The 25,350-nt window shown below is 42.7% G+C and overlaps 1 protein-coding gene and 1 pseudogene across 1 annotated transcript; one reads left to right on the forward strand and one right to left on the reverse strand.

Moving 5' to 3' along the window:
- The first annotated feature begins 2,900 nt into the window (after window positions 1–2,900).
- LOC130101747 (5S ribosomal RNA) lies at window positions 2,901–3,017 on the forward strand (annotated as a pseudogene).
- Window positions 3,018–5,306: 2,289 nt separating this feature from the next.
- Window positions 5,307–24,382, reverse strand: LOC130100566 (zinc finger protein interacting with ribonucleoprotein K-like). The gene is made up of 2 exons (XM_056266053.1): window positions 24,336–24,382; window positions 5,307–6,352 (listed from the first exon to the last, which is right to left on the reverse strand). The coding sequence occupies exon 2, from the start codon at window positions 5,880–5,882 to the stop codon at window positions 5,355–5,357; it is 528 nt and encodes a 175-aa protein (XP_056122028.1). The 5' UTR covers window positions 5,883–6,352; window positions 24,336–24,382; the 3' UTR covers window positions 5,307–5,354.
- Window positions 24,383–25,350: the final 968 nt, after the last annotated feature.

Raw genomic sequence — 25,350 nt, forward strand, 5'->3', positions numbered from 1 at the left:
TCGACCGATCTTTTTTGGTCGTTTTTCCTACGCACCTATTATCTGCAGGAGTGTGATGGTTTTTTATTGATTCTTTCTGTACAAGGAAATTGTTGGATTTCGATTTGTTGGATCCGGATGGGTCTTCCAATCTGGTTAATAAAATAACATTTATTCCTAAATAATGCAAAATCAAAAGAGCTCCACATCAACAAATTAGAACAGGATGTCAACAAACAGTTACATCACCTTTTTTTGCAAGAAAAGGAGAAACAATTTAATTGCCATGAACCAGTTGTGTTGTTAATTTCTTCATCCATTGGTCTACAATTTAGGAAAGGGTTTGAAAAACAATAAAAAATGCAGTTTCTAGTGTGAGGCAAAGAGTACTTTTATAAATAATGTTCTGTTTCTCACAAAACGAATATATGACATTTATACACTTGATTTGTTAAGGCTATGCATGGACATTACCTGTTTCAATCAAAAGCTGAAAATTTAACTTAATCTACTTACGCATTAGGATCGCATCAGAGAGCCCCAATCATCTTAAAGTGTTAATAGAACGAGCCAATGCACATTGATTTGCATCTCGCGCTCCGCCCCGCAGTGTGGGTATGATAGGAAGCGCATGCAAGCACCAGTTGTTTTTCGCTGAGGAGCCAAGCAGGACCACCACATCAGCGGTGGTCCAGCAACGGTGGGGACGGGACGCACGTCTCCGTTCCCTTCTTCAGGGAACGAGGGCTCCATACGTAACTGAGATGTTACCTTTCAGTTGGTCACGTTCTACATACATCGACATGCCAATGTATTGAGATCCCAAGTATAACGCCACCTATTGCTGCCACCTTTCAGCAGCCAGCGTAAGCCTCCTGAGGGGCGGAAGACGGGACATACGCCGAGGAAGTCTTTGCTGCTGTTACGCATTAACCATTCAGTCAGACTATTGGATGACACTGGGAAAGCGTCCGGGGGTGGGGGGATACCGCAGGGAGCCGTACCTTAGAAGAATACATATATGGGATCACCGTAGGGATCACAACATATGGGACCCAGCCTAACACAGGTTCCAGCAATGCATACAAGTGTTAGGCCTGGCGTCCGGCTGCCAGAGGGTGTCGAGAAACTCAAGAGGATTCGCCTAGACGAGGAACGTACCTGGAGTAGAAATGGTGCATGCATCCAGTCCATAGGAGGGGAATGGCGTAGCCAGCCACTTTGGATACCAGTGCAAAGAACCAAAGGCTATTAAACCTAGCGAACGTGTTAGGTGACACCCAGCCCGCAGCTCTACAAATATCTGTCAGCGAGGCACTTTTGTGCCTTTTTTTACCTAGTGGAGTGGGCTCGCAACCTGAGGGGGCATGGTGCGTCTTGGTACGCCAAGACAAAGGCATCCACAATCCAGTGGGCCAACCTCTGCTTGGAGACAGCCTTTCCCTTCTGCTGGCCTCCGTAACAGACAAAGAGCTGTTCTGAGGTCCTGAGGCTTTGTGTTCTGTCCACGTACAGCCGCAGAGCGCGAACGGGACAGAGAAAAAACAAGTCTGGGTCTCCCTCCTCCAGGGGCAGCACTTGCAAGTTTTACTACCTGGTCCCGGAAGGGAGTGGTAGGAACCTTGGGCATATATCCGGGCACCTTCCGATGCAGCAATCGACATCTGGATGGCAGGAGGAGCTCCAAATGAAACGACTGGCTGGTTATGAGAGTGCCCAACAATCAACCGGAAGCTCCATGGTTTGCGAGTGAGGGGCCCACAGGGATTGGTTACCGGGCAGGGAAGACCTCACTATAATCGTTAGATCACCCTGGCTAGTTGTCGAAATAGCTCTGTTCTGGTTTGACTGTATTTATACCACTCTCAGAGACAGCATACAGAATTATCTGTTCGGCTCCGAAGTGAAAGACAACTGGTGCTTGCATCTGCTTCCTATTTATACCCGCGCTACGGGGTGCAGCGCGAGATGCAAATCGCTTGGCTCGTTACGTTTACACTCGAAGATGTTAAGGGCAATCTGACGCGATCCCAATACATCAGCACGTCGACGTATGTTGAACGTGACCGACTAAAAGGCAAAGCAGCGATTCCATTCCATGTGTTCAATAGAACAAAATTTCACTTCCTGGGATATTGGCACAAAATATTAGTACTAAAAATTTAAGTTTCTTCAATCGGCTCTTTTTCCCTCTATCATAAATGAGTGGCGTCTCAGAGTGTCAGATGAAACCCAATAAACGCTGTCATATTCTCTTATGAACGCAACCAGGGGGCAGCTGTTCAAAAGTAATCTGACCAGATTTCGGCTGTCGGATTGGATCAAATCTTAAAAATTGGTTGTTCTTTTTTAAAAGAGAATGCAAAACCATCTAATATTTTTTTCATTACCATGTCCCTATGTAGAAATCTAGATTTGGTAATCTGAATAAGTGTGTATCTGGATCATGGGGATCCAATCCAATTTTGCTTTGAAAAACAATATAGGATTGATGACCTGATCCTGGAAAGCAGAACATGGGATTTTAGAATCCAGATCATTGTGATCCAGATTAAATTTTTTGAACAACTGGCATGAGTTTATTGTTGCACGTCGAGGGAATTATTCGGTAAATGTGTTTCTATTTCAGTTTTAGTCACATATCTTATCAGATAAAACAATTATTCGCTTAAATTGAGCGCATGTGTTTTTTATCTTATCTTGGCATTTCCATCCAGCGTTTTTTATGCAATACCCCAAAATTTGCATATAATTAGGTGGATGAAAACAAATGCCACTACACACAGTTAACATGTTTAATGTATCTGTACACAAAGATGTAGATGTAGAGTCTCTCTGGTCGATTTGGGGAATATGTATTCAATAATTAATAATTATTCATTACGGGTTTGAACCAGATAAACTTTACATTATTAAATAATGCCAGCAGCCATATCACCCTGTAGCCCAAGACTGGTTGCCCACTGAAGCTAAGCAGGGTTGAGCCTGGTTAGTACCTGGATGGGAGACCTTCTGAGAAAACCAGGTTGCTGCTGGAAGAGGTGTTAGTGAGGCCAGCAGGGGGCGCTCACCCTGTGGTCTGTGTGGGTCCTAACGCCCCAGTGTAGTGACGGGGACACTATACTGTCAAAAGAGCACCATCCTTCGGATGAGACGTTAAACCGAGGCCCTGACTCTCTGTGGTCATTAAAAATCCCAGGATGTCTTTTGAAAGAGTAGGGGTGTAACCCCGGCATCCTGGCCAAATTTGCCCAGTGGCCTCTGTCCATCATGGCCTCCTAATCATCCCCATATATATATATATACACTGATTGGCTTCATCACTCTGTCTCCTCTCCACCAGTAAGCTGGTGTGTGGTGAGCGTTCTGGCGCACTATGGCTGCCGTCGCATCATCCAAGTGGATGCTGCACATTGGTGGTGGTTGAGGAGATTCCCCCTTCCATGTGAAGCGCTTTGAGTGCCTAGAAAAGCGCTATATAAATGTAATGAATTAATTATTAAATCTCCCAAAAAGGGATAATATGTTCCTTGCATCTGCATTCATATGTACATAGACAATTAACCACAATGGATTATAATTAATTGCCCATGTACACATATTTTACAGACAGGTTAAAATTAGCTCAATTGTATATCAATACTTAATCAAAACGGATTATAATTAAATATTAATATAATCAATTATGTCTATCATATATCAATTCTAAGGATACCCCTGATGGAATTAATTCAGTATCGGATGATCTGTTTCTCCAGCAAACTGATCACGTGATCTTTATCAACTCGTACAGAAATCATCTTAGAGACTCGCAGGAAAGGCATTCGCTCTGGCCATGAAGACAACCTTCCTGTTTTACACAGATAGCCTGCTAGTTAAAGTAATTTTATACTTTTAAAGCTCGTAGCTTTGGATCGTACATTGAAGGGACTTGTATATGAGCAAGAGACAGTCAATCAAATGAATATAATGTATTTTAATAAATGGAAACTACGTATACGGTTACTAACGTTACAAGGAATAAAATTTATTTACAACAAAATACACCGACAATGAAAGAGAATGCATAAATAAAGAGAGAGGGAGAGAATCTGGAAGGATCAGAGTTTGGCAAAATTCATCTGGACAGTTAAACCTTTGAGAGACAACAAGGAAAAACACAATCTTAATGCTCTGAAAGCTCGATAAACGAATACTTGCATATGGTTCTTTGTGGTACTGAGTCGAGAGAGCGTGTGTGTGTGGCGTTCCGTGGGAGCGTCACGTGGTTTTGCGGATGGGTCCGGAGTGCGCACTTTCAAACGAAGGTTTAAAGGTCTCGGACGTAAAGTTACCAAAGAAACCATTCAGGCTAAGTTCATTTACTCGTCTGTGGAAATGAACAATAGTAGAATACGAAAAAGGGAAAACAAAACTTAAACAAAAGAAAAAAGATCACCCGGAGGGCAGATCCCGAAGACGAGGCATCACATGAAGAAAGGAAGGGGGTAAGAGAGGTAAGAGAGTTTGTAAACACGAGATCCTGACTTTTAAAAGTAAAGAGTTCACGCCTCCTTTGGGAGGAACCAACCAATGAGACTCAGTTTTTGGCGCGAGTCAGTCTTCTTTGTCTTGTTGAGGCTCGTTCATTTGCATGTTTTATGACCGGGTTAGAAGTGGTCATTTTTCCTTCGGAGAAAGGTTATACATGTAATCATACATTTTACGGTATGTTCATATATATATATATATATATATATATGGCTTGGTCAGACCCAGGGGATTCTGAAGGTATCAGAAAAAGACATGTAACAAGTGTAGGACTGCAAAGTTACATCTCAAAGCATACTTGCAAGCATTTATAATTCATTTAATACTATGATAACATCATAGAAACCCCAATAGGACATAGCCAACATAAAAACATATCAAATATATCAAATATATCTTAGTAATGTCTTTATATGAGGAAGTTCATGAAAAGTCTGTGTGTGTGTTTTTGGAGTGAGCTTTCCTTGGCCACCTGGCATGGCTCTGAGGAGATACTGATCTCTTTGAGGCTCGTACCCCTGGCTGTGTGTGTGTGTGTGTGTGTGTGTGTGGTGTACACAACGAAAAGGGGGAAGGTTTTGAGATGATAACATCTGTGTGAAGCTGGCTCATCGCTGGTTTTATGGGTGTTTTTGTTTTAACTCACGTTCGCTATGAAAGTGTCAATGAACGCCATTAGGAACAGACTTTCTGGCGCTTGCTGGTGAATTACTAGACGCGAGTCAAATGTTAAAAGCTTTTCACCTGTAGAATTTAATGAGTCCCAACTGACACAGTCCAGATACCCTACATAGAAGCAAATGACACTTCAGTTCATAGAATTTCCCACTACTGACTTCTGCTCACTACGAAAACTTTTGGCGACATCTCCTTCGATGAGACAGCAGAGCGCTGGATGTGATGAAATTCCTTCCACACGGCGGGCAGCGGTGCGGCTTCTCTCCGGTATGAACTCTCTCGTGTATTTTCAGGTTCCCTGACTGACTAAAGCTCTTGGCACAATGTGAACACTTGTAGGGTTTCTCTCCCGTATGGACCTTTCGATGCTCTTTCAGATATTTGGCTCTAGAGAAGCTATTCCCGCACACCGAGCACATGTGAGCTTTCTCGCCGGTGTGTATTTTCTGGTGCTCTTTCAGGTAGCCCAGCTGCGAGAACATCTTTCCACAGAAAGAGCACAAGAAAAGCTTCTGGTGAATTTTCTGGTGTATCTTCAGGTGCTTGGCTGAAATGAAACTCTTCCCGCACTGGCCGCAGCCGAACGGTCTCTCTCCCGAGTGCGAGTGCTGGTGGTTTTTGAGGATGGTGGCCTGCGTGAAGCTCTTCCCACACTCGTGGCACGTGAACGGCCTCTCTCCGGAGTGAACGCGCATGTGGTTCTTGAAGTGTCCTTTGCGTATGAAGCTCTTGGCACACAGCAGGCAGGTGAAAGGCTTCTCTCCGGTGTGGATTCGGATGTGATTCTCCAGGCTCTCTTTGCGAGTGAAGCTCTTCCCGCAGTGAGGGCAGCTGAATGGCTTCTCTCCGCTGTGTGTTCGCCGGTGCCTCTTCAGATCTGCGTTTTTGAAGAAGCTACTGCCGCACTGCAGGCATCTGAAATCACGCTCTCCGGTGTGGATTTTGATGTGGCTTTTAAGGTTCACTTTGAGTGTGAAACACTTCCCACACTGAGGGCAGATGAATGGTGGTTTATTGGCTCCTGTTCTTTTCTGGGAGAAATCGCTTTCGATCTGTGAGCAACTCAATGATTTTTCTCCTGTTATGATCTTCTGAGGTCTCTTATACTGATGATCCTCCTCCACTTCATTAATTTCTTTACACTCCACCTTCACTTCTGTCAGGTCTAAAATCAGTTCAGACAAATAAAAAACACAAGTGACTCACAGAAAGCAAGAGGTCAAACATCAGGGTTTCAGATGAACACACAAACTAATCCAGTGACAATTACAATAGTCATATTATTATTGTACTGCACCCAGTGACGTGCGTTCTGGGTAGGCAAACTAGGCACTGCCTACCCTGCCAAAATTCAAAAATAAAAATGTTTATTAAATAATAAATGATTTGATTTAATAAACTTGTATTTGTATATTTACTGTTTATTCTTGTGATTTAAATATGCAATATGGGTGTTATTCCAATTGTTTAGACGTTACGATGACAAATGTAGCAGTTACGCATAATCAAATAAAAAACAAATGGTAGAATAAGCAGTGCTTTTACGGTCCATTCATTGCAGACGACAAGCGAAAAACCGCATGCGCACTTCGATCCTGTATTCTTTAACATGTACGGCAAAAAGCACAACTCTGCTGTGCCTTTGGACGTAAATATGCTATGCCCGTACCCATCTACGTTACATATCAGATATGGACTGGACATTTGTGTAGCTAACGTCATTACACCACAGCTAGCCTATGCCTAATCCCCGCAAAATAAAAATAAAAATGACAGCACCGGCCGTGATGACAGATAGGCTTGGGAATCGGTTCCAGGTTCCGGTTTGGAACCGGTTCCAAACGTTCCGATCCATCGGAATCGTCCACGTCCACACGTTAACGATTCCACTAACGATTCCGAATGTTCCGTTCCATCCATTCCCGCGTCGCGGCATGACGTTACAGTGTGCGACTGGATTTTTAAATCCCCCAAAAGCGCGATGGCTACGAGACGTAAACGATCGAGAGTGTGGCTTCATTTTAAATGCAGACCGGGGGAAGCAAATCTCGGCGACGCAACCCCTCCCGTCATTTCAGCTCCAATGACGGCATCAAAACAATGAAAGCATGGCGAAGCGGCTCTCCACGGCTCTGCTTTCGTCGGCGAAAAAGTTAAGAAACTCGACGCTATAAGCCCTCAGTACTGAGCCGAGCAGTTCGCACGTGACTTTTATGCAGTGTTTCCCACACACGGACTAATTCGCGGCCACAAAATCAACTCCGGCCGCCACATATTGCGTTTCGTTCATTGTTTTTATGCTATTTAAAACACGCAGCATATTCTTTCCGTTGTATTTCCTTTCCCCGCTCTCCCTCCGTCTCTCTGTCACTCACGCGTCTCTCACACATACACGCACACACACACGCACACGCACACACCGCGTCTGTCTATGAGGCGCCGGACTGGACTAAAGCGAAGCGATCTCCGCGAGCGACACTGGGCGAGAGAGCGACAAAGTGTGACTTTTATTTAAACTTATATAAACTAATATAATTTATTTTACTGGACAGTTTAAAGCTCATAACCATATTTTGTTGTTACTTGAAGATTGCAGTGTCATGTGGCATCATGCAGTATTTGTCCTGAAAAGGCTACTCAGTAAATGTCTGTAATTTAAGGTCATTCCTATTTTATTTGTATACATTTTAATCATTAACTTTAAAAGCACACTCTTTTTATGACAAAAATAACAGTAAAGGGTAAAACAAATGAATTCCCAAAAATTAAAACGGAGTTTGGGAAAAAATTAAACGGAATTTGGGAAAAAATAAAACTGATTTCATAGGGCCCTAGATATTGCACACTTGGTTTTCATTCTCTAAAACCACTTTAAATTAGACATTCAAAGCCAACAACTCTTAAAGCCACCCTGTAAGTGTTCAGCAAATGGTACAGGAATCGATATGGGAATCGATAAGGAATCGCATCGATAAGCAGACTCGACAATGGCATCGATATCGATAATTTCTTAACGATGCCCATCCCTAATCACAGAGTTAAGAAATTTTTTCAAGCTCGATTTTAATTCAAAATCTGAGTTAATAGCAAGAGGGAGGTGCGAATGACGCACATAACTTAGTAACAAGTCTCCATTAATTTGCGCATGTAGTCATTTATTGTTTATATATTTTAAAGCACTGAATCGCTATCTAATCTCGATTAATTAGATTCTTAGCATTTTAAATTGATTATTAACCGAAATAAACGATTCACGAATAAAAAATACATGTTTCAAGATCGATGCATATATATGGTCAGGATTTGTAATTGATGCATCGAGAAAACGAGTGTATCGTTACACCCCTAGTTATAAGCCATTACTTTAAAGTATGTCACTTAAGACGTGAAATCATTAAAAATGCTTTCAGGGTTAATTGTTAAGGGGTTAACAGTGACGATCAACAGAGATGCTGATATATCACCTATATAAAGCTTGAATGATTGGTATCGGACAATCATTATGACAAGAAATCAGTAATCGGTATCAGCTGCAAAACTCCTGATCCGAGCATCCTTAGTATTTACAGGTGTACAGTATATCGGCAGTAGAGGTGTAATGTTACACACATCCATATCGAAAATATTTGGTATAGGTTTTTCGGTTCGGTATGAACGTCCAAGTTGTCCTACACATAAAACAAGCTTAAGAGGTATAGAGTTGTGATGAGATCTTGCGATATTAAAACATTACAATATTTCTCATCTAGGGCTGTCACGATTATGAAATTTGGCTGACGATTAATTGTCTGAAAAATAATTGCAATTATGCCGGTTAATTGTCTGTTTTAGGGCTTTTTGTGTGAAATTCTGTAATTAACTATATAAGATAAGATAAGATAAGATAAGATAGTACTTTATTGTCCGTGTACACGGAAATTTGTCTTGCAATACAAGCTCCAACAATTATAGCACACACAAACTAAAAACAAAAACATACAGTCATCAATAAAAAGTATACAAAAGTACTTCCATAATATTATGGGTACTCCGCCCTGCAGGAGTGTTCTTCAATAGCCATAAATATATACATATATTAAAATGCAAGTGGGGGGAAAACTATCTCTTCTTTCCCCTCATGTGTTGATTCAGCATCGATATAGACAGAGGAACAAATGAGTGTTTATATTTGTTCTTCCTGCACTCTGGGACCCTATAGCGTCTCCCAGAGGGCAGGAGTTGATACTCTTGATTCAACACATGGGAATAATCTTGGGTGATTTTATGAGCCAATCGTACAGTATGTACTTCATGACTTTCAATAAACGCCTTTTCAACCGACTGTCCCACCAATTTGGAACAAATTCCCAGGAGTCGGAAAATCCTGGCCTTCAAATGAGCTGAGAGGCCCCCAAACCACACTGCGCCTCCATACTGCAGAATGCTTTGAATGGTTGACACAAAGAAAAGTGACAGGATTTCACTTCTCGCTCCGAATGACCTAAGTCTCCTTAAAAAATAAATTCTCTGTTGTACCTTTCCGCAGATGTAGTCTACATGATAGGTCCAGGAAAGGTCACAGTCCACATACACTCCAAGATATTTAAATGATGATTTTTGTTTTATGATTTGATTATGGATGATTAATGGTGTAATGTGGCATTCATGAGAGGTGCCGAAGATGATCTCTTCCGTTTTCTGTGTATTGAGAATGATAGCATTTTCATCGCACCACTCTACAAGATTATTCACTGTTTGCCCATAAAGTTCAGCCCCTTCCCCCTCCTTCATCAAAGCTACCAGAGCAGTATCATCAGAAAATTTGATGATATGATGGTTGGGTGCAAAGGTAACACAGTCGTTGGTATAGAGTGTGAAGAGCAAAGGAGAGCTAACACATCCTTGAGGGGCACCGCAGCTGGTTGTGACCATGGGTGAATAGGTGTTATTGACCCTAACCAGCTGTTGCCTGTTAGTGAGGAATGAACAGTACCAATGAATGAGATATGGATTCGTACCCATTAGGGCCATTTTAGATAACAATATGTCCGGTTTTATTGTATTAAATGCAGAGGAGAAGTCAATGAACAGTACCCTGGCATATGGCTTTATTTTCGGGGTGTCCAGATGTTTTGAGACCAGATGCGTAAGAGTGCCGACAGCATCCTCCGTGCTACGATGTTGTCTATATGCGAATTGGAACGGATCCAGGATATCCTGTACAGACTGAGAGAGCTCATTTGCTACGATTTTTTCCAATGACTTCATTAATACGGATGTTAAAGCCACGGGTCTGAAGTCATTACACTCCATGGGGCATGATTTCTTTGGTAGGGGAATGATTTGCGATGTTTTCCAGGCCACAGGGACCGTGTGCGTATCCATGGATTGTTGGAAGATGGGTTGCCACACTGGTGCTAGCTCCTTGCTGTAAGTTTTCAGGATAGAGGCACTGATGTTGTCCGGGCCGGTGGCTTTACGTGAATTAAGCTGACCAAATACTTTTTCCACCTGACCCACTGTAATTGTCACTCTATCCTCGGAGCCCATCGTGACTGACTCCAACACCTTCCTGCATCTCTCCGTACTCCCAGAGGTTTCAAACCTTGTAAAAAAGGTGTTCAATTCCGTGGCAGAGGTTATCTCATCACTTGTCACAAATGGTATCCTGTTTTTACCTGGCATGCCTGTCATACTTTTTATTGTATCCCACGTTTTACGTGGATTGCCAGGCTTGAAAGCTTCCTCCAGATGTTTCTTGTGTGCCTCCTTTGCCTTCCTCAATTTTTCCCTCAGTTCTTTATTTGTTTTTTGTAACTCTCTTCTATCCTTATTTTTAAACGCCAATTTTCTCAAATTCATTACTTGTTTAATGTCTTTAGTTACATAAGTTTTGTTATTAGGGTACACCTTAACTGTTTTTGTGGGTATGATAGACTGTACACAGAAGTTGATATAATCTGTTGTAGCAGTGCAAGTTTCTTCCAATGTGTCCCCCCTCAGCACTTGCCAGTCCGTGCAGTCGAAGCAAGCTCCCAGCTCCTCTCTGCTGTCATCAGTCCACTGTCGAACCACCTTAATCTCTGGTTTTTGACTTTTTAATTTTGATGTGTACATCGGGATAAGATGTACCACATTATGGTCAGAGTTAGAAATTGGTGGTTTGCTTCTGGACTGATAGGCATTAGGGAGGTTAATGTAGCATTTATCCAGTATACTCTCCTTCCTAGTTTCACATTTCACAACCTGTTGAAATCCTGGCAAGGTTTTCTCTAGGTTGCAGTTGTTAAAATCTCCTAAAACAATAGCAGGAGCATCTGGGAAATGTTGTTGTTGGTTATGTACACAATCTGCTATTGATGTAGCGGCGCAATGCATTTGGCAACTTGGGGGGACATAGACAACAAATAGCAAAATGCAGCCGAACTCCCGGGGAAGGTAAAATGGTCTCAACCCAATTGCCAGCAATTCAAAGTCTCTATTACATATCATGTGTTTAATTGTGTACTGGCGACACCACCATTCGTTTAAATAGACACAGATCCCTCCTCCCCTACTTTTTCCCGAGTTCTCATTTCTGTCCGCCCTTATAAGTGAAAATCCACTGATGTCATAAAGTGAGTCCGGAGCGTCAGTGTGCAGCCATGACTCAGTGAAGCAGAGAAGAGCAGCCTCGCGAAATTCAAAAGAGTACCTTACAAGTGCCCGTATGTCGTCGATTTTGTTGTTGATAGAGCGCAGGTTGGCTAGGATCATAGCAGGTAGAGCTGGTCTGTACTTTCGCTGCCGCAGTCTCCTCCTCATTCCACCCCGTCTCCCTCGCTTCCTCCTCTGTCCGCTCAGTCGCTCCGATTCCTCCACCCGTGCAGCCAGCCGTGATCGCCTCCGTGATCGCCTCCTTCCCCCCCAGATTGCCGAACGTGTCAATTCCCCCGGGATACTAGCCAGCAGCCCGGGTGTAGCTCGTTCTTCAAGTCCCACTTTATTAAGTGTTAGGAGTGCGATGCGAGCATAAACAAACGCTGGTCGGCTGTCCCTGCGCCATTCCTGCATTTCAACACTCTCGGTGCGTGAGTGCACAAGCAGACCAAATATGATTAAAAGTCCAATAAGAAGTCTGATAAAACAAGAAATGTCCACCACTCTTAGCCCAGACTTTAGCACCCACATATCCAGAAAGTACTTTTCCACTTAGTTCGATGACAGACGAACACAACAACAAACACAGCTAATTGTTTGAAGCGAGTTGCGAGTCGCCAGCTGAGCAGCGGCCTCTTCAGGATGGGATTCCATAATATATATATATATATATATATATATATATATTCCTAATATATATATATATATATTAGGGCTGTCAACGTTAGTGCGTTAACGCATGCGATTAATTTTTGTCCCGTTTAACGCATTAAAATATTTAACGCAGCATCCATTCATTTTTGTCATCCTTTGGCTAGCTTTACATTATATGATGCCGCTCTTATTCTTACAAATGCTTTTAAACCATTCAAGTTATGTCACAGTGTCTGGTTGGTATTCCCTGGGTTTCCACTAGAGGTCTCTTCCCCTTACCGTCACCACCTCATCGTGAACTGCACTTCCCAGAATCCTTTGTCTGTACTCCTTATTGTTCATTGTACACAGCTGTTCCCACTCACCTTGTTAGTATCTGTGTATATATACCCTGTTTGTTTCTGTGATTGTCGTGGAGTCCTTGATTGATATCATTCGCACTTCGGTATACTGTTCCTGGTTTGTTTCTTGTTTTTGACTGCTTTGTATGGATTTTGAACCTTTGCCATGGCTGATCATAGGACTGAGGAGACCATGGCAGCCAACCGTCAGGTTGGAGAGGTGGAATGCCCACCTCTCTGAAGATAGGGATGAGGTTGAGGAGCTGGCTGGACCATCTGAGCTGCTGCAGGCGGATCGTTCTTCCTAGGGCAAGCAATTATCTGTTCCGGTACCCTGCTCAGACCCGCTGCATTCACGTTCGGTCTTTGCCGTTTCGGAACGTGAAAGTCGGGGGGTGGACGGGCCGTAGCTAGTGTGAAGGTCTGTCGGGTTGGCGGAGGGAGTGCAGTCTGCATCTTTCTCGGCATACAGATTTGCAAAGCCTCATCATCCCTCGGTTTTCCTTGCATCTCTTTGCATAAGTGTCAGAGCTGATCCAAAATTGCCCTCTGTAATGAACAGTGGCTTCTTTTTTCCTGTCAGAGAGATTAGCCAGATTAAGCCATCGTCCTCTCTCTTGGATAACCATTGTGGCCTGTGGTTTGTACCGCGCATCTCTAAAGACGCAGAGAGAGATCTGATCCAACACAGATCTTTTCCCAATGTGTCTGACCTGGCATGGTAGATGCTTCGTCCTGCAGCTCTGGAAGGAATACGGTCAGCAGAGAGATCGCGTTCATAGCCCTGACAGAGAGAGCAACTGCTTTATAAGCGCATTCCATCATCCTCGACTGGAATCGGTCAGCTTTAGATGGCAATGTCAGATTTCCAGCCGCTGTGCACTTTGAGTGTAAGTGTGCAGCAACTAATGACTCCATTGCGGGCATTCAGAGAAGGCCTTCCTTCTCCATCCCCTCTACATCGAGAGCAGATCCTCCCTGCACCGGCATCTTACTGGTAAATGGCTTGTCCTTCCGGCTAACTCCGACCCCCTCCAGGAGCTCTGATAGGGATGGGCGATATGGCCTAAAATCCATATTGCAATATACATTGCAGCCTCTTGCGATAACGATATATATCACGATATATAAATTATAATAGAACCATTTTAGAACAGGTTAGACAGACCATAAGGAAAGCCAAACTGCTAAATGTATTTGTTTTAAAAACATTTATTATGCAAAACTGTAATTATAGAACATGTAGCAGATGAATAAAATTCAAGTACACTAGCTGCAGAGACTTTAACAAAGAAAAAGCTTAAAGTATTGGGTTTCTTTCCTTTAGTGCACGCCTGTTTCACACACACTCCGTGTGCAGTGCAGTGCGGTGGGATGCGGCACAGGAGCAGCACGCGCTATTGTGCTTTCACATATGGTGCGTTTGCAGTGCGCAACTGATCTACGGCTGTACGACAAACAACATTAATCCTCTATTTTTTATTTCACATCACTATATTTATTATTAGTGTCTTTTATAAAATAATTTAAAAGAGTTTCAGCATTGTGATTCTATTTGTACACAGACAGTAGGCTAGTAATACGCACTCTTTCACAAGACTTAGGCTATTCACTTTTAAACTTAATACACTTAAAAACGTATTATTACTTCTAAATAGATTTATATATTAAGTTGCTCAAGCAAGTGGCAAAACATTTATACATTTATGTTAACATCGCAAACATTTTAAATTAAAACATACATATTTGACAAAAACAGCTCTCTCATACCTTTTCTTTTGCATTTAAATCTTTTTTACAAGAAATATTGCAATCACAAAGAACTTGTTTCACGAAGAGACAAGTGCATCCATTATGTCGCGTTGTTGAGGTAATGTTACTGTGTAGTTTCCTTGCTTTAACTACCCCGAGCTTAAAGTTAAAAAGAAAATTATTGAAAAATAGTATAATGTTTTTTTACTATATTAGTAAAAAAGATTACTATATTTTCATATCAATCCGTGTTCATTTTGACCATGAACCATGCGCTGTCACTTTAATTCAGCACGTGCAGCACAGCAAAAATAGACTGTGTGGAAACGATCACTGCACTGCTGTATACACACCGCTCCTGGAACGCATTGCCGCACCGCATCCGCGTGCAGGCCTGTTAACATGGGTATGGAAAAAATACATAGGCCTACATATGCACTGCAAACGGAGTATGTGTGAAACAGGCGTTTGCCAGAACTGTTGCCCCTACAGAGTATAGTTTGCTGTTGCTCGTCGGACGGCTTAAATCCGAACCAATGGATGTTGCACCGCACCGGTTTTTTTCACCAGCTCCTCCGTTTCGCTTTCAGCCATGTTTACTCAAGATGACGAATACGATGATGCGTTGCAGCCGTTTGCAGCTCGTGGCTCTAAATTTTGCGGGTAGATTGCGTCAACATGCATTATCGCGATTAGAGCTGGGTTTCGATTCAAATTTCAAGAATCGATTCGATTCCGATTCTCAAGATCTTGAATCGATTATCATTATTCGATTCGATCCGATCCGATCTGATCCAATTTCCGAGATTTAGATGAGTGTTTTTGTTTTTTCCAGCTGTTACCTGAATTACAGGACTGTAGTTATGCAACATATTGATACTATTAGGCTATTATAGACATTTAACTGCTTGTTTTGAACTTCATGCATGTGTATTGAATGTTAAACAAGTTCATAATGATAACAAACAAGAATGTTTATCGTGGTGATGTGTAGCCTACAGAGGCTTCGCACAGACAGTAAATGAGAGAGATCGGCAGAGCGCGTGCGGGTTACCTGCGTCTGTCTTTGAAGTCATATGTATTCGTGAAAAAGGTTGCCGTGTCAAAAGGAAAGTGAAATATTTGTCGTATCATCCTTTTAACGTTCACGTCACGGGTATTTACCATAAATGCGCGTCAGGAGCAGCGCTGGTCAGCATTCCACAGCGCGAGGAAGCCGCGGGGAAATAAAATCAGCGAGTCACGCATTGAATCAATGCCATATTGGTCTCTAATAAGTGAAGCATCAGCTTCAGCGTTACCCATGCGACGCATTGCTGCTCAGCTGAGCCTTGAAAAGTGGAACTCAAAGTTAAAAATAATTAACACCTTGTTTCATTACATCTCTTTTAATGAATCAGCTTTTTTGAACGTGTTCGTTGAATGAACGAATGACTCACTCAACAACATGACATCATGACTTTGCGTAAACATACACGCCACTTTCAATTCAAGTGGCGTGTTATCTATACGCATTTTGAGGTATCCGCGTGTATGTCCACGCCGAAATCTTTTGCGTGTATGTGTACGCCATTAAATGTCCGAGTGATTCCGCGTGTATGTGTACGCCGTTAAATGTCCGAGCGAAACGAAGCAAAATCTATATCTACATCTGTGGAGCGATATTTCTTTTCCTAGGATGGTAGGAGAAGACTCATAAATGGTATTAACCCCAGTGACGGGGAGGTTTAGGGACGGGGTTGGGGTAGGTCATATATTTATATATACATAATACAGTAATATAACGTTAAGTCAAAGGCGTTGATAAACACGCTGAAAAGCGATTATGCGTGTTGATAGCACGCCAAAAATGAAAATACGAATTGGCGTGTCATACATACGCCATTTCATGAGATCAGTCTGCACTCAAAGCCCGTTGTTGTAACAATGTGCACGCTGAGTGAAATCCTTTCAATGCGCATACAGGGATCTCCCAGTCGCGGCAAGTTAAAGTTCACGGGGAAAATGTAAGCCTATTATTAAATCGATCCTCTGAGTTACGGATCGATCTTTAGAAATTAATATGAAAATCGATTCAGAATTGGTGAATCGATTTTTTCAACACAGCACTAATCGCGATAGTGCAATATAATTCAAATCCATATCGTAGACCAATTTTGTATCGTTTATATTGCATATCGTTTATATCGCCCATTACTACTCTGGAAATACAAAAAGAAACTGTCGTGCTGCCAGTTGTGCTCTCTGCAGTCTCTTACCCTAATAGCGAGACTTTGCATCGGCCGAGGAATATTTAGTTTTTCTGCAGCACGTTTGCACACATCTTGCTGATCAACACTGGGATGGTGCCCCGCTTGCATCTTCCGTGGATCCCACCGCAACGAGGAGTTGTGGCGGCTGTGCAGGGGGGAGGAATGGGGAGTCCTCGAAGTCTTCCTCTTCTTCACCCCAGGATAGAGCTGCCGGGGTGGGCAGCTTTACAGGAATGGATACCTCCGAGGTGGCAGCTGGCGCGGGGCTAGGTGCCATGAGGGGATCCTGGCCCGACAGGATAGCTTGGCGTGCTAGCCTGCGATGATGGCTCTTCATGGTGAAACGTGCGCAGTGTTCACATGAACTGGGATTCTCAATCGCCAATTGAGCATTTTTTAGCCCAAGACATGCAGAGCAGACCTGGTCTGTGTCCTTGCATGAAATTTTCTTTCCGCATTAACAGTCGCACAGAATTTCCCTAACTAGCCGGGATAGTCTGCATTGCAGCAAGCATTGTTGTATCGAACAATCCTTGCAAACGGCTGGAATGCAAATCGAATGAGCCAGGTGAAAAACGGCGTGGTGGCCAGTAGAATGTAACATCGCGCTGCCGGTTCATGCACATCTGTAGCTTCTGTGGTGACGCTCATTACCGCATTGTATGTCCAGTGTATAAATCTGTGAATAAAAAAATATATATATATATTATTTGGCGACTCCCAATGCCATCCCAGTCAAACACATCCTCACAGTCCAAAATGTTATTTTCTGAGCTCGGAATTCCAATCGCACAGGAAAAAACCATGGGCCCTGCAACATCCATCGAGTTCCAAGGAATTCATTTGGATTCAGTCGAATTCCAAGCATCCCTGCCCAAAGAGAAAATCGACTGAATAATTCTCGTCTCATCTACTCTCCTTAAAAAGTGTAATTGTTCAAAATGCGAATTCCTATCCCTGATCGGCCAGTTAAACTTCGCAATGCACATCATTCCGCAGGGCCGCCCCTTCATATCGCATCTCCTCTCACTCGTATCCTCCGTCCACTCGCTAGAGGACCTCATTTCCATAAGCATGTTGCGACGAACTCAGGCTATGGTTAACATTTCTAAACCAGTGGAACAGCCTATCCTTTTTCTAAAACAATCTCATTTCGTCCCCCACCAATATCCAACTGTTCACAGACGCCGCCCCCTCAATTGGTTTTGGGGGATTTTATCAAGGTCGTTGGTTTGCGTCTCCGTGGCCACCGCAGCTCCAGGGCATATCTCAATCCTCAGCTCTATTCAAGCTTTACCCTCTCGTAGTCGCAGCTTTTCTGTGAGGGAAAGAATGGGCCTCTAGTAGCATTTTAGTGCATTGCGACAACGACGCAACAGTGCATTGCATTAACAAAGGCCATTCCCATCCACCTGCTCTAAGGGCCCCTCCTGAGGCGTCTCACCTAGATTTCAGCTTGCGAACAATTCATCATAATTGCTAAACACGTCCCTGGGTCAGAAAATCAAATTGTTGACTCCCTGTCTCATTTTCTGTTTCAGATATTCAGGATGCTGGCTCCAGAGGCGGATCAATCCCCAACTCCAGTACCTCGCTATTCGGAACTGTGATTCAAGTATCCCACCCGTTAAACACCTCCTCGACGCATCGCTCGAGACTATCCTCCAAGCAGTTTCTCCCAGGACTCTCCAGTCCTACGTGACTTTGTGGAGATGTTTCAAAGCATTCATGTCTCTTATAACATGCCGTTCCCCGATTTTTCTCTTCTTTCAATCACCTAATTTATTTCCTACTTTAATAGCGTTAAGGGCCTACAAGTCGGGTCCATCAAAGGTTACTTGAGCGGTATCCAGTTTTTCCATAAATTGATGTATGGCGCTCCCTCCCCCAAGATAAACAATTCACAAACCTCCCTCCTGATCAAAGGGATTCAAAGATCCCAGCCCACCCGTCCCGACGCCAGACAACCCATAACGCTAGACATTCTAACCAAATGTATTCACACCCTCCGCACAGGCTACGTGCCCCTCAATACCGCCCGCACACTCGACGCTGTTTATCCTATCCTTTTTTGGTTTTCTTAGATGCTCGGAACTCGCTATCACTTCCAAATTCGACCCAAAAATTCACCCCACCATCTCAGACTTGTAAGTACTAAATGGTGAAACAATCTCATATTTGATTAAGCAAAGTAAGACCGACCAAACCAAAAAAGGTCATTTCATCTACATGTTTAACCTCTTATTGCCAATCCAACCATACTAGTCCATTCTGGCATATCTGCAATGGACTGAGACTGAGATGGTCTTCAGATACTTTCCAAAGCTATATCAGGACCAACCGGTTCCACATTAAAAAAGCCCACCAAACCCTCATTGACTAAAACCCCCTGGGTCATCCACAGGGGGGTCTCTCTCTTTCCGTCCAGCGAGTATTTGGTCTCACAGCGGACGCAGTGAGAATTTCCCAGTCGAGTAATCATGTTCCTCTTTCCCGTTTCCTTTTTTTGTCCAGCGAGCATTTGGTCTCACAGAGGACGCAGTGAGAATTTCCCGGTCGAGTAATCATGGTCCTCTTTTTCTGTTTTCTCTTTTTGTCCAGCGAGCATTTGGTCTCACAGCAGACGCAGCGAGAACTTTCCTGGTAGAGCACCTATGTTTTCTCTTTCGCCATGCAAGCATTTGGTCTCACAGTGGACGCAATGAGAATCTCCCGGTCGAGTAATCATGTTCCTCTTTCCTGTTTCCTTTTTTTGTTCAGCGAGCATTTGGTCTCACAGAGGACGCAGTGAGAACTTTCCTGGTAGAGCACTTATGTTTTCTCTTTCGTCCAGCGAGCATTTGGTCTCACAGCGGACGCAGCGAGAACTTTCCCGGTAGAGCATTTACGTTTTCTCTTTTGCCATGCAAGCATTTGGTCTCACAGTGGACGCAATGAGAATCTCCCAGTAGAGTAATCATGTTCCTCTCTCCTGTTTCCTTTTTTTGTTCAGCGAGCATTTGGTCTCACAGAGGACGCAGCGAGAACTTTCCCGGTAGAGCACTTATGTTTTCTCTATCGTCCAGCGAGCATTTGGTCTCAGAACGGACGCAGTGAGAAAATCTCCCGGTCGAGTAATCATTTTCCTCTTTCCTGTTTTCTCTTCTGTCCAGTGAGCACTTGGTCTCACAGCAGACGCAGTGAGAACTTTCTCGGTAGAGCACCTATGTTTTCTCTTTCGTCCAGCGAGCATTTGGTCCCACAGCGGACGCAGTGAGAAAGTCTCCCGGTCGAGTAATCATGTTCCTCTTTCCTGTTTCCTCTTTTTGTCCAGCGAGCATTTGGTCTCACAGCGGACTCAGCGAGAACTTTCCCGGTAGAGCATTTACGTTTTCTCTTCCGTCCAGCGAGCATTTGGTCTCACAGCGGACGCAGTGAGAACTTTCCCGGTAGAGCACTTATGTTTTCTCTTTCGTCCAGCGAGCATTTGGTCTCACAGCGGACGCAATGAGAAAATCTCCCGGTCGAGTAATCATTTTCCTCTTTTCTGTTTTTTTCTTCTGTCCAGCGAGCATTTGGTCTCACAGCGGACGCAATGAAAAAATCACCCGGTCGAGTAATCATTTTCCTTTTCTGTTTTTCTCTTCTGTCCAGCGAGCATTTGGTCTCACAGTGGACGCAGCAAGAACTTTCCCGATAGAGCACTTAAGTTTTCTCGTCTGTCCAGCGAGCATTTGGTCTCACTGCGTTCTCCCGGACGAGTAATCATCTTCCTCTTTCCCGTTTTCTCTTTCTGCCCAGCGAGCATTGGTCTCACAGCGGACGCAGCGAGAACTTTCCCGTAGGCGGGGACTTTCGGGTAGGCGGGTCCGCGATCTGCCATGAACTGCTCCCATCAAGAAAGGTGCAAACTCTCCCGGTTGGTTGTTCCAAATTACAACTGCTCCGCCTTCGCGGGCCAACAGGGCCCGTCAGTCAGGCGCAGTGAGCCGCCATCACGTACCCTCCTGGTCAAGCATCCAGGCCCCTTCTCGAGATGCCATCCCGCCAAACTCGGCGCTCCTTTGGGGGGGAGGGGGTTTATTAACAAAGTTCGGGAAGAGCACGTTCAGATAATTAACACGGGTGGAGAGCACTCAGCAATCAATGATAAGAGGTGTATATAGATTCAGCAGTCTCACCTCAATCCATTGACAGTTTTGCAGCATCCCTCCACCACTAGGGCCCTATAATTTCCGCGATCACGGAATCGTGGAATTGGCAAATTAACGTGGAATCAAGTGTTAACTAGGAACTTAACTTGGAATTTTACATATTTGGAATGAAATTCAGTTTTTTAAATTTCAGCTCCAATGATGGCATCAAAACAATGAAAGCATGGGGCTCTCCAGGGGCTCTGCTTTCGTCGGCGAAAAAAGGTAAGAAACTCGACGCTAAGCCCTCAGTACCGAGCTGAGCAGTTCGCACATGACTTTTATGCAGTGTTTCCCACACATAGACTAATTTTCGGCGGTGCGCCACAGAATCAACACCGGCCGCCACGTATTGCGTTTCGTTCATTTTTTTTAACGCTATATGAAACACGCAGCATATTCTTTCAGTTGCATTTCCTTTCCCTGCTCTCCCTCCGTCTCTGTCACTTCACGCGTCTCTCTCACATATACACACACACACACACACACAGCCCCTTCCCTCCATGCACACCGCGTCTGTCTATGAGGCGCTGGACTGGACAAAAGCGAAGCGAACTCCGCAAGCGACACTGGTCGAGAGAGAGACAGTGTGACTTTTATTTAAACTTATATAAACTAATATAATTTATTTTACTGGACAGTTTAAAGCTCATAACCATATTTTGTTGTTACTTGAAGATTGCAGTGTTATGTTGCATCATGCAGTATTTGTCCTTAAAAGTACTGAGTAAATGTCTGTTACCTCAATAAATTAAGGTCATTCCTATTTTATTGGTGTACATTTTAATCATTAACTTTAAAAGCACACTCTTTTTACGACTTAAATAACAGTAAAGGGTAAAAAAAAAAATGAATTCCCAAAAATTAAAAATGGAAAAAACGGAATTTGGGAAAAAAATCTAATGGAATTTGGGAAAAAATAAAACGGATTTCATAGGGCCCTACAGATTAACGCAAGCCACACAAACTCACAGCATATGTAGAGAATGAATGATTGCTATGGCATTAGGAGTTGCTAGGGTGTCTTGTGTGGTTGCTAGAGGGTTGATGAGGTGTTTTGAGTAGTTAACAGGCAGATACCAGTGTTCGAGAAAATTAAAATCTGGGAATGTAACGTGTAGCCTGACTACGTCAGACTTCCTACTTCCGCTAATTTCATTTCGCTCCTGTAGTCAGTCTGAGATAGCAGCCTATCTTTCTGTTTTCCACCGGCCTGAAAACAGCCTGGCCAATCAACGAACAGAGGGCGGGCTGAAAGCCGTGACGTAGTCGGTAAGCACCGTGTTTAAGATTAGGTCAGGGAAATCGAAAACGACCGCTGATATGGAGACGCGGATGCAATTCGCTCTGTTGTGGAGAATATTCCCGGCATTAGCAAACTGAAGCCCGAACACGAAGAGTGTGTATTAAACATTTTGAATGGAGGTGATGTTGTGGCCCTACTCCCTTTGGGAAAAGTTTAATTTATCAACTATTACCGATCGTCAGCGAGAAACTGGGGAGCCTTTTGACAGGTCAGTGTCTCTTTTCTTTTCCAGGTCTTAAATACCGTGAAACTTCAAATAATAGCCCGGGCTTTTATTTGCCCAAATCGTCGAACTGCACCGGCTTGTACTTGAGATAGGCGTCTAACTTATATGAGACAGGCCTTTATAGTTGAGATGTTGTTCATTGAGATGTTGTTCCTAGAGTCTATAATCTCTAAAAATCTCCAAATGCTCCACGTGAAACCGCGGTCTTCCGACCTCTTACTATCTTGTCGATTGATTTTTATGAATATGCGCGAGGGAGAGAGAGCAAGACAGCGCTCGTGTTGTTTGTAGACGTGGGAGTGCGCGCGCGCGGCCGGGGCTCGCTCTCGCTCTCTCTCTCTCTCTCTCTCTCTCTCTCTCTCTCTCTCTCTCTCTGCTCGTTTGTGCCCTGTCAAGCGCAGCAGTCATTCTATTACATCACTCACAGATCAAAAAAGTCGTTTACAGCCATTTTCATTTGGGTATTTCGCTCGCATCATCAAGTGTTTACAGTGGAAGTTCAATCATAGATTTGAGTTCGATGCATGATGTCTGTGGTTCGATGCGGCTGTGTCGGCGCAAAACATACGTCATAAACAAACTTATCTGATTGGCTTACGGGTAACCAATGATTTTAAACTTCAGTACGCGCCCCCTAGCGAGAGAGAAAACACTTCTCTATTATGCTATCCCAGACTCTGTGTACGAAGCAAAGTGAAGTAGCAGAGTCTGGTATTACCAGGCTATGTAACGTGTGCCATTTCACCAGATTTGTAACATAAATCATTTATAAACCTACACCAACACAGGAGAATACATCAATATCTTTCTAAATATGCAAACATCCTGATTTCAAAATAAAAGTTTAAACCCTCGCTCTGAGTTTGCATGTTTTGATTTCCACATGTTAATGTTCAAGAAATTACAGCGGCTGATGCATTTCTATCGTACAGAAGACGCCAAATATTAAAGATTAGGTGTACATTAAATATTGTTTGGTCGATAACAACAATCATCAGACCGTTGGCGCCCTCTGCAGGCATTTGTTATAATACATAATGGACATAAGATGATTGTTTATATTATGTATATTACAATATGTATTTTAACAGTGTTGTTCAATAAATCCATATGATTACTTGCTTTTTACACTTTATTTGAACCAATTATTATTGCCTTGTTGTTATTATATATGTATTTTAAGTCATTTTGAAGGCAATTGTTCATTTTTGTCCATTTTTATTACCACAAAATACTATCCAAGTTAAAACTACATGATTGTCAAAATAATAAAAACAATTACCGTTAACAAATCAATCATTAGTGACAGCCCTAAATGAGTTACAGGGGACCTATTATGCAAAATTGACTTTTATAAGGTGTTTGAACACAGTGTTAACTATTGCCTCATCTCATGAGCTAAGTGTATAGTCACACCCCTAATTTGACAGTTTTTGTTAATATTTTGAATTGGATTTTATTTACTTTTTAACAATCTCTTTATTAAGGTTTCCAAATTGGCACAAAAATTAACAAAGTACACTTCTTGTGTGCATTATGTACAATAATGCCTAACAAAAAAAAATCTAGTGAGTGATGCTATAGATAATTTCTGGGCTCATTTTATAAGGATCATCTGGTTTAAATAAAGATATGCCATTTGTTTAAGCATCAGAACGCAACAAGATGCAAAGAGCTAATTCTGAAAGAGCGACACGAGATGCTAAACAACATTGTATTTTAAACACAAACACTCACTATAGAGAGTGAAACAAATGTGATTATTAGAAATTGAAAGAAAAATGCTCCTGTGATTTTAATCACTCATAATGAAGAGTGAATGATCACCTCTCTGTTGCTCAGTTTCTTCATCTTTCTGTCTGCATGTTTCTGCATCACTCGTGTCTCCACTCTCCTCTTTAATAAAGTCCATCTTTACAATAGTGTCACTCGTTCTTTTACACCTGGAAACTGTTGGAGCAGAAAGTCATTATTAGTATTCAGCGCTGAATTCATCATACGGTGGTCACATCATGTCACTCATGAATATTAAAAGGTGTGTGATGTGAGAGGATATGAACCATAAACTCACAGCTAATTGTGTGAAATAACACTGAACCTTTTCTCTGATCGTGTTTCTGTGAAAACCTTTAGAAAGCTGTTCAAATCATGGATGCCACTGTATACTTTCAGTGTTTCTATTATAACATGAAGTTCCATATTCAGTATTGTTAGTTTTTTTTATGAATGATTAAACTCTTCTCACGTTTTTTATGATTCATCTAAGATATACAAAAATATCCTATAAAAAAATCATCTACTATCACTGTAACTGTTTATGTTTCTCTCTTGATTTCCAATATTGTCAGCGTTACCTATGTATAGTTGGAATTAATAATAACAAAGATATATTACATTTATAGAACAAATACAATGACTGAATGCATTTTAAATGATGGAATAAACCGAAACCTTATTTCTAAACTCAGTATTGTGTGTACAGCGCTCTCTCGTGTTTATGGGCGATTTTATTTATGGTGAAAATAATCTTTCCGATATCAGATAGCACGGTTCAGTATTTGACACGTTCTATATTACGACTCTATATTCAGCACACTGGCGCCATAAACAGATATTTTAGCGGAGAAAACACGAGAATCAGATCAGGCTAGCGCTCACTGGCTTTACCAGAGCTGTCATAACTACTGCCTGATCATTAGCAGAATGCTAACTAAATCATATACAGTTACCGTTACTCCCGCTTTCCTCTCGCAGTCTATAATAATATCTGCAGAGTCTGAGCTCATTCATCAATGGCCGTTGCTCCGCTGGCGCGTGACACCCGGAAGTGCACGATCTGCTC

This window comes from Rhinichthys klamathensis, unplaced genomic scaffold (genome assembly GCF_029890125.1).
Source record: "Rhinichthys klamathensis goyatoka isolate OS25496 unplaced genomic scaffold, OSU_Roscu_1.1 h1tg000011l_1, whole genome shotgun sequence".
NCBI lineage: Eukaryota > Metazoa > Chordata > Actinopteri > Cypriniformes > Leuciscidae > Rhinichthys > Rhinichthys klamathensis.

Excerpts from the sequence above, each read along its gene's own strand:
- LOC130100566 (XM_056266053.1), bottom strand. The coding sequence starts at position 5,882 with ATGCGCGTTCACTCCGGAGAGAGGCCGTTCACGTGCCACGAGTGTGGG.